Genomic DNA, 12,454 nt, shown 5'->3' with positions numbered 1-12,454 from the left:
ACATACAGTATTACCGCACATCCAGCAGGCATCCGAGCAGTTGACCCGGCGTATAAGACGACCCCTGCTTTTTGGCCAGTTTTTTTAAGTGTAAAAGGTAGTCTTATACGCCAGAAAATACAGTAATGTGGGTACAGTGTTGTATGACTGACTAATTGTCATTCAAAATGTGAGAGCACTAAAAGCTGAAATTTTGGTCTGGTTACATCACTTTAATCATACGGTTCAGGCCACAGGCTGGATATCCATAGACTCTAGGTTATAGGTCTCCCTTATGGTTTGTATGCTCAACCAGACTTTATGCACTTTGAATTTTTCAATCAACGCTTCACTACTTTCTACTATACCAATAGAAGCAGTGCTCAATTAGTGCAGCTGCAGTAATACCTTGGGAACCCTACTCAGTACCTATGCTGTGGGGACAGCCTTCAATGTTTATTTTGGACATTGGATCCACTCACCTCGGCACTTCAGTGCAATGCGTGTAGTTAGCCATTGCTATACAGGTCCAGTGCTGTGGTCCATTCCTATTATTGCTGCACCCTGAAAACCCCTCCAGGGGTATGCTTACCATGATGGGCAAGAAAAAAGTAAAAAGGTAAGTCTAATCATCTCCTGGACAGAAAAGCACTGCCCAGCAATATCTGCTGTTCACATCCAAGAAGTGGACAATTGGAAGGTGTTTTTCCTTTGTCCTAACTATCCGGACCAAGGGCAATGGCTCCTTCATTCCCATCTTCTATCTCCTGTGTCATAAATATGGGTTTCCAGATGTGGACATCCTGGCCCTAATGTTTAGCAACAAGTTTCCTGTTTGTAGCCAGGACCAAGGACCCTCTAGCACTGACAATGGATGCTCTGGTAATTTCATGGGCCCCATTCATGCTAATAAATGCTTTCTCCCCAATTCCGATTCTTGGCGATTCTCATTGCATCAAATTGGTCCAGAAATACCTGGCACACAGACATGCTCAAACTCCTAGGATACAACCCCTGGCCTCTCCCAAACAGGCCAGACAAGGTCCCTGTACCCTCCTGCTTCTCAGTCACTGGCTTTACTGGTATGGCTGTTGAAGCCCTGGATTTCCCCTTTACATGGTTAGGATGACAGAAGATTCTAATACATTTCCTATTTGTTCCTATAAATGGTTAGTCAGTGTGTACTTTGTTACTAGTGAGACTTGGGAAAAGAAAAGGAAAGCTCAAGCCTTAGTTCTTGAACTGCCATGTAGTTGCTCTGAAATAAAGCTTAGTTTTTACTTAAAGAACAAACTCGCTGGACCACTGCATTTTTCAGGAGAAAGAAATTGTATAGCTTTAAAAATGACAATAGCTATCCAATTATTTATTTGATGTGCCTATATATATATATATATATATGAAAGTGTTTTGCAGTTCATTGTAAATTGTGACATGCTATGTCTTCCTGTGTGTGTAAAACCTGCTGCTGTGATATTTATTTTACCAACATAGAGTAGGTTTCTTTCTGGTACATAGAAATGAGAGCTGCTTCAAAGTAGTGCTGTATTTTATTTCTTTTGACCTTTACTATATTTTATTTTAGTTTCATGCTGAAGCAGAGAAAATGAGGAGGAGGAGTCACCTGGTGGGTGATAAAAATGACCCTGCAACAGAGGAGAAACTGCAAATAATAAAACAGGAAATAGAGGAACAGGAAACACTTCTAAAAGGATATCAGCAGGTATGGTTTTAAAACATATCTGTGCATGTATTGGTATAAGCAGCAATGGAGTGGTTATATAATAGTTGAAGGTACACTAACCTGAACCACAGATAGCCTTTGGACATCTACAAGAAACACACCCTACCGGTTTGCTTCTTTTTTTCCTCCAGGCATTGCTATAGTACACAAATTGAGTCCATTCAGTCTGGCGATTTTGCGACACCCCTGCTTGTGATTCTAGAAAACCCTAAAGCCCTGTACACACGATCGGATATCTGATGGAATCTAGTCCGATGTATTTTTTCGTCGGATAACCGATGAAGCTGACTTTCATCAGTCTTGCATACACACCATCAGACTAAATTCCGACCGTGCCAAAACGCGGTGACGTAAAACACTACGACAAGCCGAAAAAAATGAAGTTCAATGCTTCCGAGCATGCGTCGACTTGATTCTGAGCATGCATGGATTTTTCTCCGATGGAGTTCCACACAGACGATCGGATTTTTCTATCGTTTTTTTATCCACAGGAAAAATTAGAAACGTTCTATTTTTTAACACCGATGGGGAAAAAAGACCAATGGGGCCCACACACGATCGGTTTGTCCGATGAAAACAGTGCATCGGTTTGTTTTCATCGGACAAACCGATCGTGTGTACCTGGCCCTAAAGGGGTTGTAAAGGTTTGTTTTTTTATTTTCTAAATAGGTTCCTTTAAGCTAGTGCATTGTTGTTGTTTCACTTACCTTTTCCTTCGATTTCCCTTCTAAATGTTTTTTTTTCTTTGTCTGAATTTCTCACTTCCTGTTTCTCCTCAGTAAGCTTGCACCCATCATCCAAGCCGTTCTGGCTGGGGGTTAGTCAGCCAGAACAGCTTACTGAGGAGGAACAGGAAGTGAGAAATTCAGACAAAGAAAACAAAGAAAAAAAAACATTTAGAAGGGAAATTGAAGGAAAAGGTAAGTGAGCCAACAATGCACTAGCTTAAAGGAACCTATTTAGAATATAAAAAACAAACCTTTACAACCCCTATAAGGTTGCTTCTCGCATACAAAGCCTAAATTTTAAGTGACAGTGGCTGTACTAACAAATTTTACCCTTTCTGCAATCACCTTTTAAACCTGCTTTGAAAGTTTGACTGATTGGTAATACTAATGCCAATAAAAGATGTTATACATTAGCACCTACCTGTGTAAGTACACCCTTGCTGACCCTGGAAGGTGGGATGTGCTGTGCATGCTGTGAACCATAGAGAACTCGCATTAAGGTGAATTGGGTAAACTTTTTGATTATTTTCTTTATTATAATTTTTTTACACAGCAGTAGTATACTTTATTGCATGAGAAGCTCACAAATTGTTTTAATTTCTTGCTTTGAAGTGTTCTTTAGACATAGATGCTGACTTAATGCAAGATATGTGTATTCATTGCATAGATTTAAAAAACTGATCAAAAAAAGTTGTCCACCTTTGGAAATTGTGTCCAAGTTACATATTTTCTCAAAATCTGTATGCAGCGAATACACATAAATACAATATATTGCAGTGACAGGAAGCACACATAACATTTTTAGGAAGAAATTATAAATGAATGACTCCTGCGCTGTCTAAGGGGAGGCCTGAAAAACAAAAGAGTGGGGGACACTGCTGCAAACACCTGTGAATCTGTTCCTAAGCAGACAAAGAAAATTGATAAAGTAAATGGTGGTATTTGCGCTGTGTATAACAAAGAGAGTGTGCTAAGGAAATTTGATCCAGTAGAAAAATCCGTATCAGAATAAATAATGTGGCTGAATCTAACAAAAGTCTGTGAGTGAAAATAATAAAACAATTGCACTGATCTAGTAGAAAAGTCTGTGTCAAAAAGCCATGAATGACAAAAATCCAACAATAGTCTGTGTCAAATAAATAGAACGGATCCCATCACCAAAACTATTGATGAAGTAAGTGCTTAGAAAGCTAAAATCTTCAGTGGTGACACCAGTGTACCTGCAAGTCGCTCGCCGTACTGCCGTAAGGTATACAGCGTAAATCAGTCCCAGGTGACAGATGTAGTAATTCCCTCCTAGTTATTTGGTATTGAAGCATTGGGTATCATTCACTACTGACAAAAGGATACAAGCTCGGCGCTCGTGGTTTGTCGTTTTTCGATACAGCATCTATGTGTGTTTGTTTTTTATTGTTATTGCTCAAACCGGTTTTATTATATGGGATCACGCTATGGGCACCTTTCTTTCCTCATCCTAATCTTACACATTGAGCCTATCTGAGGGACTCCGGATTTAAGATGGCGCCAGGACCATACACAGAGGCTTACGAACTCGGCGTTCGTGGATTGATGCATATGTTTTATATCAAAAAAGTGAGTGCATCACTGTTGGGTTTGCTGTTATCCACCCTCTTCCTCTGTATCTGACGGAATTATACCATTAGTGTTTTTATGTGTCTCTCATGTTTCATCTGCTACTGAGATTTGGGAAGGATCAAGAGTAGGAAAACTAGGAGGGAATTCCTACATCTGTCACCTGGGAATGATTCATGCTGTATATCTTACGGCAGTACGGTGAGCGACTTGGGCATACAAGAAGATTTTTGCCTTCTAAGCACTTACTTTATCAATAGTTTTTGGTGATGGGAACCATTCTATTTATTTGACACAGACTATTGTTGGATTTTTGTCATATATTGCTCTTTGACACAGACTTTTCTATTAGATCAATGCAATTTAATTGTTTTATTATTTTCACTCAGACTTTTGTTGGATTTCAGCCACACTATTTATTCTGATATGGATTTTTCTACTGGATAATTATTTATTCACTCAGTATTTTGTATTTACCACATTTATTGATGTAGTTCATGCATGTTCCTTTTTTTCTTTATATAAATTTGTATATCACTCATTATCAAATTTCCTTAGCACACTCTCTTTGTTATACACAGCGCAAATACCACCATTTACTTTATTAAGGAAGAAATTGTTACAAGTGTATTCTACAGTATATAGTGAAATTACATAGTTGTCGGAGTTGCAGATTCCTATAAGCTTTATGTTGATAATAACCACTTCAGCCCCGGACCATATTGCTGGTCAAAGACCAGGCCACTTTTTGCGATTCGGCACTGCGTTGCTTTAACTGACAATTGCGCGGTCGTGCGACGTGGCTCCCAAACAAAATTGGCGTCCTTTCTTCCCCACAAATATAGCTTTCTTTTGGTGGTATTTGATCTGCGGTTTTTAGTTTTTGCGCTATAAACAAAAATAGAACGACAATTTTGAAAACAAATTATATTTTTTGCTGTAATAAATATCCCCCAAAAATATATAAAAAAAACATTTTTTTCCTCCAGTTTAGGCCGATACGTATTTGTCTACATATTTTTCGTAAGCGTTTGATTGGTTTGCGCAAAAGTTATAGCGTTTACAAAATAGGGGATAGTTTTATGGCATTTTTATTAATAATTTTTTTTTTACTAGTAATGGCGGCGATCAGCGATTTTTTTTTAACGGTACTGCGACATTATGGCGGACACTTTTGACACATTTTTGGGACCATTGGCATTTTTATAGCAATCAGTGCTATAAAATGCATTGATTACTATAAAAATGCCACTGGCAGGGAAGGGGTTAACACTAGGGGGTGAGGAAGAGGTTAAGTATGTTCCCTGGATGTGTTCTAACTGAAGGGGGGGGTGGACTGACATGGGGAAATGACAAATCGCTGTTCATACATTGTATGAACAGACGATAGGTAATTTCCCCCCCTGACAGCTGAAAACGATAATTCTCCCACTCTACAAGACTCTGGTCCAGCCGCACCTAGAGTATGCTGTAGAGTTGTCCCAATACCGATACTAGTATCGGTATCGGGACCGATACCGAGCATTTGCACGAGTACTTGTACTCGCGCAAATGCTGCCGATGCCTGACCTGATACTTCTCTATTGCAAGAGAGTGGCGGGAAGGCAAGGGGGCGGAGAGTGGGCGGGGTGCGGAGAGCAGTCCTCAGGCGGGTAATAAGTGGCTGTAATTAGTTCTTACTGTTCTCTATCATGTCGCGCTGTTCCCGGTGGCCCCTCCCCTCCTCTCTTCTCCTCTCGTTGTACGCTTGTGACGTCATCTGAGATGGAGGAGAGGAGGGGCCACCGGGGAATAGCGCAACATGGAGAACAGTAAGAACTAATTACAGCCACTTATTACAGATGTGAGCCGCTTCCTGCGCTACTCTGCATTTAAAAGGAAACTAAACCGAAACCGTAACCTGATGTGCCCCATGCCCAGTGCCCTGATGCCCTGATGTGTCCAGTGCCCCGCTGTGCCCAGTTCCCCCACTGTGCCCAGTACAATGTGCCCAAGTACCCTGATGTGCCCAGTACCCCGCTGTGCCCTTATGTACCCCGCTGTGCCCAGTACCCCGCTGTGCCCAGTACCCCGCTGTGCCCAAGTACCCTGATGTGCCCAGTACCCCGCTGTGCCTTGATGTGCCCAAGTACCCCGCTGTTCCCAGTGCCCCGCTGTTCCCAGTGCCCTGATGTGCCCAGTACCCTGATGTGCACCATACTCTGTGCCCATGTACCCCGCTGTTCCCAGTGCCCTGATGTGCCCAGTACCCCGCTGTGCCCTGATGTGCCCAGTACTCTGATGTGCCCCATACCCTGTGCCCAGTACTCTGATGTGCCCCATACCATGTGCCCAGTACTCTGATGTGCCCCATACCCTGTGCCCAAGTACCCCGCTGTTCCCAGTACCCTGATGTGCCCAGTACTCTGATGTGCCCCATACCATGTGCCCAGTAATCTGATGTGCCCCATACCCTGTGCCCAGTACCCTGGCCACCAATGTAAAAGACATTCTTAAATTTGAAAACGGTCACATTAAAAAAAAAGTATCGGTACTTGTACTCGGTCCTCAAAAAAAGTGGTATCGGGACAACCCTAGTTTGCTGTCCAATTCTGGGCACCAGTCCTCAGCAAGGATGTGCTGGAAATGGAGAGAGTCAAGAGAAGGGCAACAAAACTAATAAAGGGACTGGAGGATATTATGAAAGGTTACGAGCACTGAACTTATTCTCTCTGGAGAAGAAGCTTGAGAGGGGATATGATGGGGATAAAACTTTTCCGCGGAAGGGAGTTTAATAAGACATGTGGCCACTCATTAAAATTGGGGAAAAAAGAGGTTTAACCTTAAACTGTGTAGAGGGTTCTTTACTGTAAGAGGGGCAAAGATGTGGAATTCCCTTCCATAGGCAGTGGTTTCAGCGGGGAGCATTGATACTTTCAAGAAACTATCACCTGAACAATCGCAACATACGGGGATATACAATGTAATAGTGACATATAATCACACACATAGGTTGAACTTGTATCTTTTTTTCAACCTCACCTACTATGTAACTATGTACCGTATATACTCGAGTATAAGCCGACCCGAATATAAGCTGAGGCACCTAATTTTATAACAAAAAACTGGTAAAACGTATTGACTCGAGTATAAGCCTAGGGTGCCCCTCTGCATGCCTCACTGTGCCCATGCCTCACTGTGTGTCCATGACTAGACTGACGTTTAACATGGGAGTCTACGGAACTAGACTAGACTCTGGGGTCCAGAGGACCTACGGCCTCCACACTTGTAGAGGAAGAGTGGGGATAAATGTGTGCCAAGTATGGCCGGCCGGGTCCACAAAGTCTGGGAGCTCAGGCGCAAAAAGGTGACTCGAGTCTAACCTGAGGGGGGCATTTTCAGCACAAAAAAATGTGCTGAAAAACTTGGCTTATACTCGAGTATATACGGTAATAAGTGGGAATGCACCTAGGTAAAATTATATTATGCGAAGGATGCAAAATATTTCCTTGTTTTCCAAACTTGAACACATTTCTAATTTGTTTTACATATTCTATGTATGTTCATAGGAAAATGAAAGGCTTTATCAACAAGTTAAAGAACTCCAACTTAAAAACAAAGAAAACGAGGAGCATATGTTTAAGGAAAACCAGGCACTCAAAGCAGATCTAATTTCCTTAAGGTAAAAAAAATAAAAAATAAATTTCTAATGCATCTTACATAAATTTAAATACTGAATGATACACTTAGAAAACATTGGAAATATTATTTAGGCCGTCTGATAAACTGCTTGGGGACACGAAGACCTGAGATTTTTTTCCAAAGGCCACAGATTTAACCACTTTAGCCCCGGGCCTGTTTTTCAGAGTCGGTGTTTACGAAATCAAAACCATTTTTTTTTGCTAGAAAATTACTTAAAACCCCCAAACATTATATTATTTTTTTTTCTAACACCCTAGAGAATAAAATGGAAGTCATTGCAATACCATTTGTCACACCGTATTTGCGCAGCGGTCTTACAAGCGCACTTTTTTTGGAAAAAAATCACTTTTTTAAATGAAAAAATAAGACAACAATAAATTTGGCCCAATTTTTTTATATATTGTGAAAGATAATGTTACGCCGAGTAAAATGATACCCAACATGTCACGCTTAAAAATTGCGCCCGCTCGTGGCATGGCGTCAAACTTTTACCCTTAAAAATCTTGATAGGCGACGTTTCTACAGGTTGCATTTTTTGAGTTACAGAGTAGGCCTAAGGCTAAAATTAATGCTCTCGCTCCAACGATCGCGGCGATACCTCACTTGTGTGGTTTGAATACCGTTTTCATATGTTGGCGCTACTCGCGTATACGTTCGCTTCTACGCGCGAGCTCGTCGGGACGGGGCGCTTTAAAAAAAAATTTTTTTGCTTTTCGCATTTATTTTTATTTATTTTAGTATTTTTAACACTGAAAAAAAAAAAAAATTATCACTTTTATTCCTATTACAAGGAATGTAAACATCCCTTGTAATAGAAAAAAGCATGACAGGTCCTCTTAAATATGAGATCTGGGGTCAAAAAGACCTCAGATCTCATATTTGGGCTTAAATGCAAAAAAAAATAAAAACATTTGGAAAAGTAATTTTTTTAAATGACAAAAAAAAAAAATGTTTCTTTAAGACGCTGGGCGGGACTGACGTTTTGACGTCACTTCCGCCCAGCAGAGCTATGGGGACGGGCGAAGGAGATTTTTCCTTCAGTCTCGTCCCCGCTCACCAGCCGGATGGTCGCGATCTCCTCCGCCGCTCCCGACGGCTACCGTAAGCGGCGGAGGGCGCGGGAGAGCGGCTGGAGGGGGGGGCCCTCTCCCGCCACCGATAACGGCGATCTCGCGGCGAATCCGCCGCGGAGACCGCCATTATCGTTAACACGGCCACCCACAGAAGAGATGAATATCTCGATTGTGGCAGCAGCTGCTGCCGTTACCGAGATATTCATCTCTAAAGTGAGGACGTATAACGACGGTGGGCGGTCGGCAAGTAGTTAATTTAGATGGGGGGAAAATTTCCCAATACAAAGGCTGTGCAACTTGTACTCCAACCAATGACTTAAGCCTTGTACACACGATCAGTCCATCCGATGCGAACGGACCGATGGACCGTTTTCATCGGTTAACCTATAAAGCTGACTGATGGTCCGTTGCGCCTACACTCCATCAGTCCGCTTCATCGGTTAACCAATGAAGCTGACTGATGGTCCGTTGCGCCTACACACCATCGGTTAAAAAAACTATTGTGTCAAAACGCGGTGACGTAAAACACAACGACGTGCTGAAAAAAATGAAGTTCAATGCTTCCAAGCATGCGTCGACTTGATTCTGAGCATGCATTGATTTTTAACCAATGGTTGTGCCTACTAACGATTGTTTTTTTCCTATCGGTTAGGAATCCATCGGTTAAATTTAAAGCAAGTTGGCTTTTTTTTAACCGATGGTTAAATAACCTATGGGGCCCACACACGATCGGTTTTGACCGATGAAAACGGTCCATCAGACCGTTGTCCTCTGGTTAACCTATCGTGTGTACGAGGCCTTAAACTGCAGGAAAATCAGTTTTCTGTAGTATAACCAGTGTCTGTTGTGGAAGTCACATAGTCCAGAGTCAATGTCACTATCCCCATCCTTATCTCTGGAGATCTATCTGCCAATCTGCTGCCCACCTCTCCAAAACATTGTCCAATCCTATACAGCTTTGCCTCCTGTGCCTGCTAGATCCTATTAGCCCCCCCCCCCCCCCCAACTAAAAAAAAGTCCTTAACTCTTCCTTACTGCACTGATTGTGGACTCCCATCTCCCTTCTACAGTTTCTCTCTCTAAAGTTAAAGCAAATCTGTGGAAATAAATTAGATCTTGTAGAATGGCTGTCATGGATATGCAATAAAGTCTGGCAGCTTACCTGTCTCATGTCTTCATTAGAGGCCTGACCCTCTTTCTGGCTGTCTTTTATCACCTTCCTCCCTGTATGGCCCCGCCCAGGCCATCCCAGGAAGTCTATATCAACTGTTGCACTACAGGTCTGCAGTGCTGTTCAACCTTTGTTTGTAGCTTGTTCCTGCCTGCAGTGTGTTACGTTTACCTTCCTGTGTACCGACCTTGGCTCGTCTCTGACTTCTCCTGTTTGCCTGTTTCCCTGACCCTTGTCCTGTTCCTTGTTTACCCTTGTCTGCCAGTTGCCCCGACCTCGGCTTACCCATCACTATCGCTTGTCCTGGTTGCTGCTTCCCCTCTCTCCCTGCGGAGCGTGACCTTGGGGATCCCAGGGGTCGCGACCTGGATCCAGCTGCGGCGAAGGCCATCCTCACCACCAGAGGATTTGGTGAACACAAAGCTGGGTCTTAGACTCCGCGCCCTGGGGAATCTTGGGCTCACGCTTTCTCTCTGATCGCAGCAGTCGGCCATAGGGTTCACTAACCTATGGTTCATCCCTGGCCCCAACGGGGTGCACTTGTCACCTGGCCACAGGTGACCTGACAATGGCATGTGAATTGCCATCATCCCTGATTGAATGAAAAGGATATTACCTCAAATATTGGGATTTTAAAGGCAATTCTACAATAAAGAAAAAATATATATAAAACGTATTTATTACAGAAATGTCATGAGACCAAAGGTACTCTACATATCATAAAGCAACACAATTTAAAAATTGACTGCATGAATGTCTATATGCATGAACATAGAAAGATGATACATAGTGCCTGCATCAGATACAAAGAACATTATACAGATGGTTCTGAGTGATGAATGGTTAACAAGTCAACACGTTTCGAGAGGTGCATATATAAAACAATCTTCATCAGGGACTATGCGAGGGAGGGCTTAAGCTGACTTTGGTGGAATGCCCAAGATGGAGGAGCTGTCTTTCTCTAATGAACATACTGACATGTAAGTTAATGATGTTGTATATTCCAATAGACGTTGATGTATACACTGAAGCATTATGCTATGGACATTTATGGTTCAATGTATTATGTACCTATTATGTACATACACTGATCTTGTACGCTGCACTTTCAGAAATGGTTGTTGTCTCTGATGATTGTTTTATACTGTATATGCACCTCTCAAAACACGTCGGACTTCTCAACCATTCATCACTCAGAACTGTCTGTATAATGTTCTTTGTATCTGATGCAGGGTCTATGTTCATGCATATAGACATTCATGCATTCAATTTTTTTATTTTGTTGCTTTATAATATGTAGAGTACCTTTTGGTCTCATGAAATTTCTGTAATAAATACTTTTATATATATATATATATATATATATATATATATATATATATATAAAATATTTCTTTATTGTATAATTGCCTTTAAAATCCCAATATTTGAGGTAATATTCTTTTCAAGCAAATCTGTGGAATCTGATGGATTTGGCAATCATTTTTTTGTTTTTAATTGGTTGCAAACCTCAGACATTAAATGCATACAAATCATATCCCTCCTATAGTGTATACTTGTCCCAATTAAGAGCACTAAGTGTCATTTCTGTCTGCTGCTTTGTTCCTCTGCTATTGGCATGAATCACTTCTGACAAGTTTTCCTGACACAGAGAAAAAAAATGGTGATGGGAGGGAGCTCCAGCTGATTGACAGCCTTGGCTCTGGTCCTATATGCTGTGTGAAGGGTGTGTTCTATCCCTCCAATCAGCTCTCACAGCTCGCCTCACTGAGCTTTGAAGTGTGTGATTTCAGCTCTCTGATCCCTTTTTTCTGACCGATCAGGCAAGCTTTATAAATTCTGGACTTTTAACAGATGTAGAGAAGAATTCAGATAAACAGGTACAACTTATCTAGGAGGATGTGTTTTAATCTCTGTGTATTACCTGAGGCCAGTCACTTCAATGGGTATATGTAAGGGTTTACGACCATTTCAAATGTAAAGCGGCCTCTGACAATTTATTTCAGTTTGTGGTGGTAGTTTTTTAACATGCATTCACACCAAAATGTATGCATTAATGGAAGAGAGACTGTCCAGAAGATGTATGTGTGTGTCTGTGCCCATATAACCAAAGAGCATTTGTAAGGTTGGGTGCTGCTGATGATCAAGAAGACCTGCCTGAGTTCCAATTTATCGTAGGGTAGTATTACAGGGTTGAGGTCAGGGCACTGTGCAGGCCACTTAAGTTCCTTCCCATCGGACTTTCTGGACTATGAAGTTTGTGACCATTTCAGATTATGCCCTGTTCTCTAACAGTGTTTGAAATGCTCTATCACACTTATGGTACACTTCTTCTAAATAATCTGGGACTAAAGTTTTTTTTTTTATTATTATTTATTGTTCTTGCATCACCATACCTCACTAGCATGCCAAAACTGTGGCCCTGTCTACCTTATTCTAAGCTCACAGAACTGACCACAGTTTTTATTTTGTTAACTAGAACCAT

General features: G+C 41.7%; 1 protein-coding gene across 1 annotated transcript in view; it reads left to right on the top strand.

Moving 5' to 3' along the window:
• Positions 1–12,454, top strand: part of CEP162 (centrosomal protein 162) — a 177,086-nt gene that overhangs the window by 120,488 nt on the left and 44,144 nt on the right. The window contains exons 16-17 of the mRNA XM_040350048.1: positions 1,565–1,702; positions 7,593–7,705. Coding sequence (XP_040205982.1) covers positions 1,565–1,702; positions 7,593–7,705 — 251 coding nt within the window. The remainder of the gene's footprint in view (positions 1–1,564; positions 1,703–7,592; positions 7,706–12,454) is intronic.

The sequence above is a fragment of the Rana temporaria genome, chromosome 4 (assembly GCF_905171775.1).
Source record: "Rana temporaria chromosome 4, aRanTem1.1, whole genome shotgun sequence".
NCBI lineage: Eukaryota > Metazoa > Chordata > Amphibia > Anura > Ranidae > Rana > Rana temporaria.
This window is presented reverse-complemented; position numbering and strand designations above follow the sequence as displayed.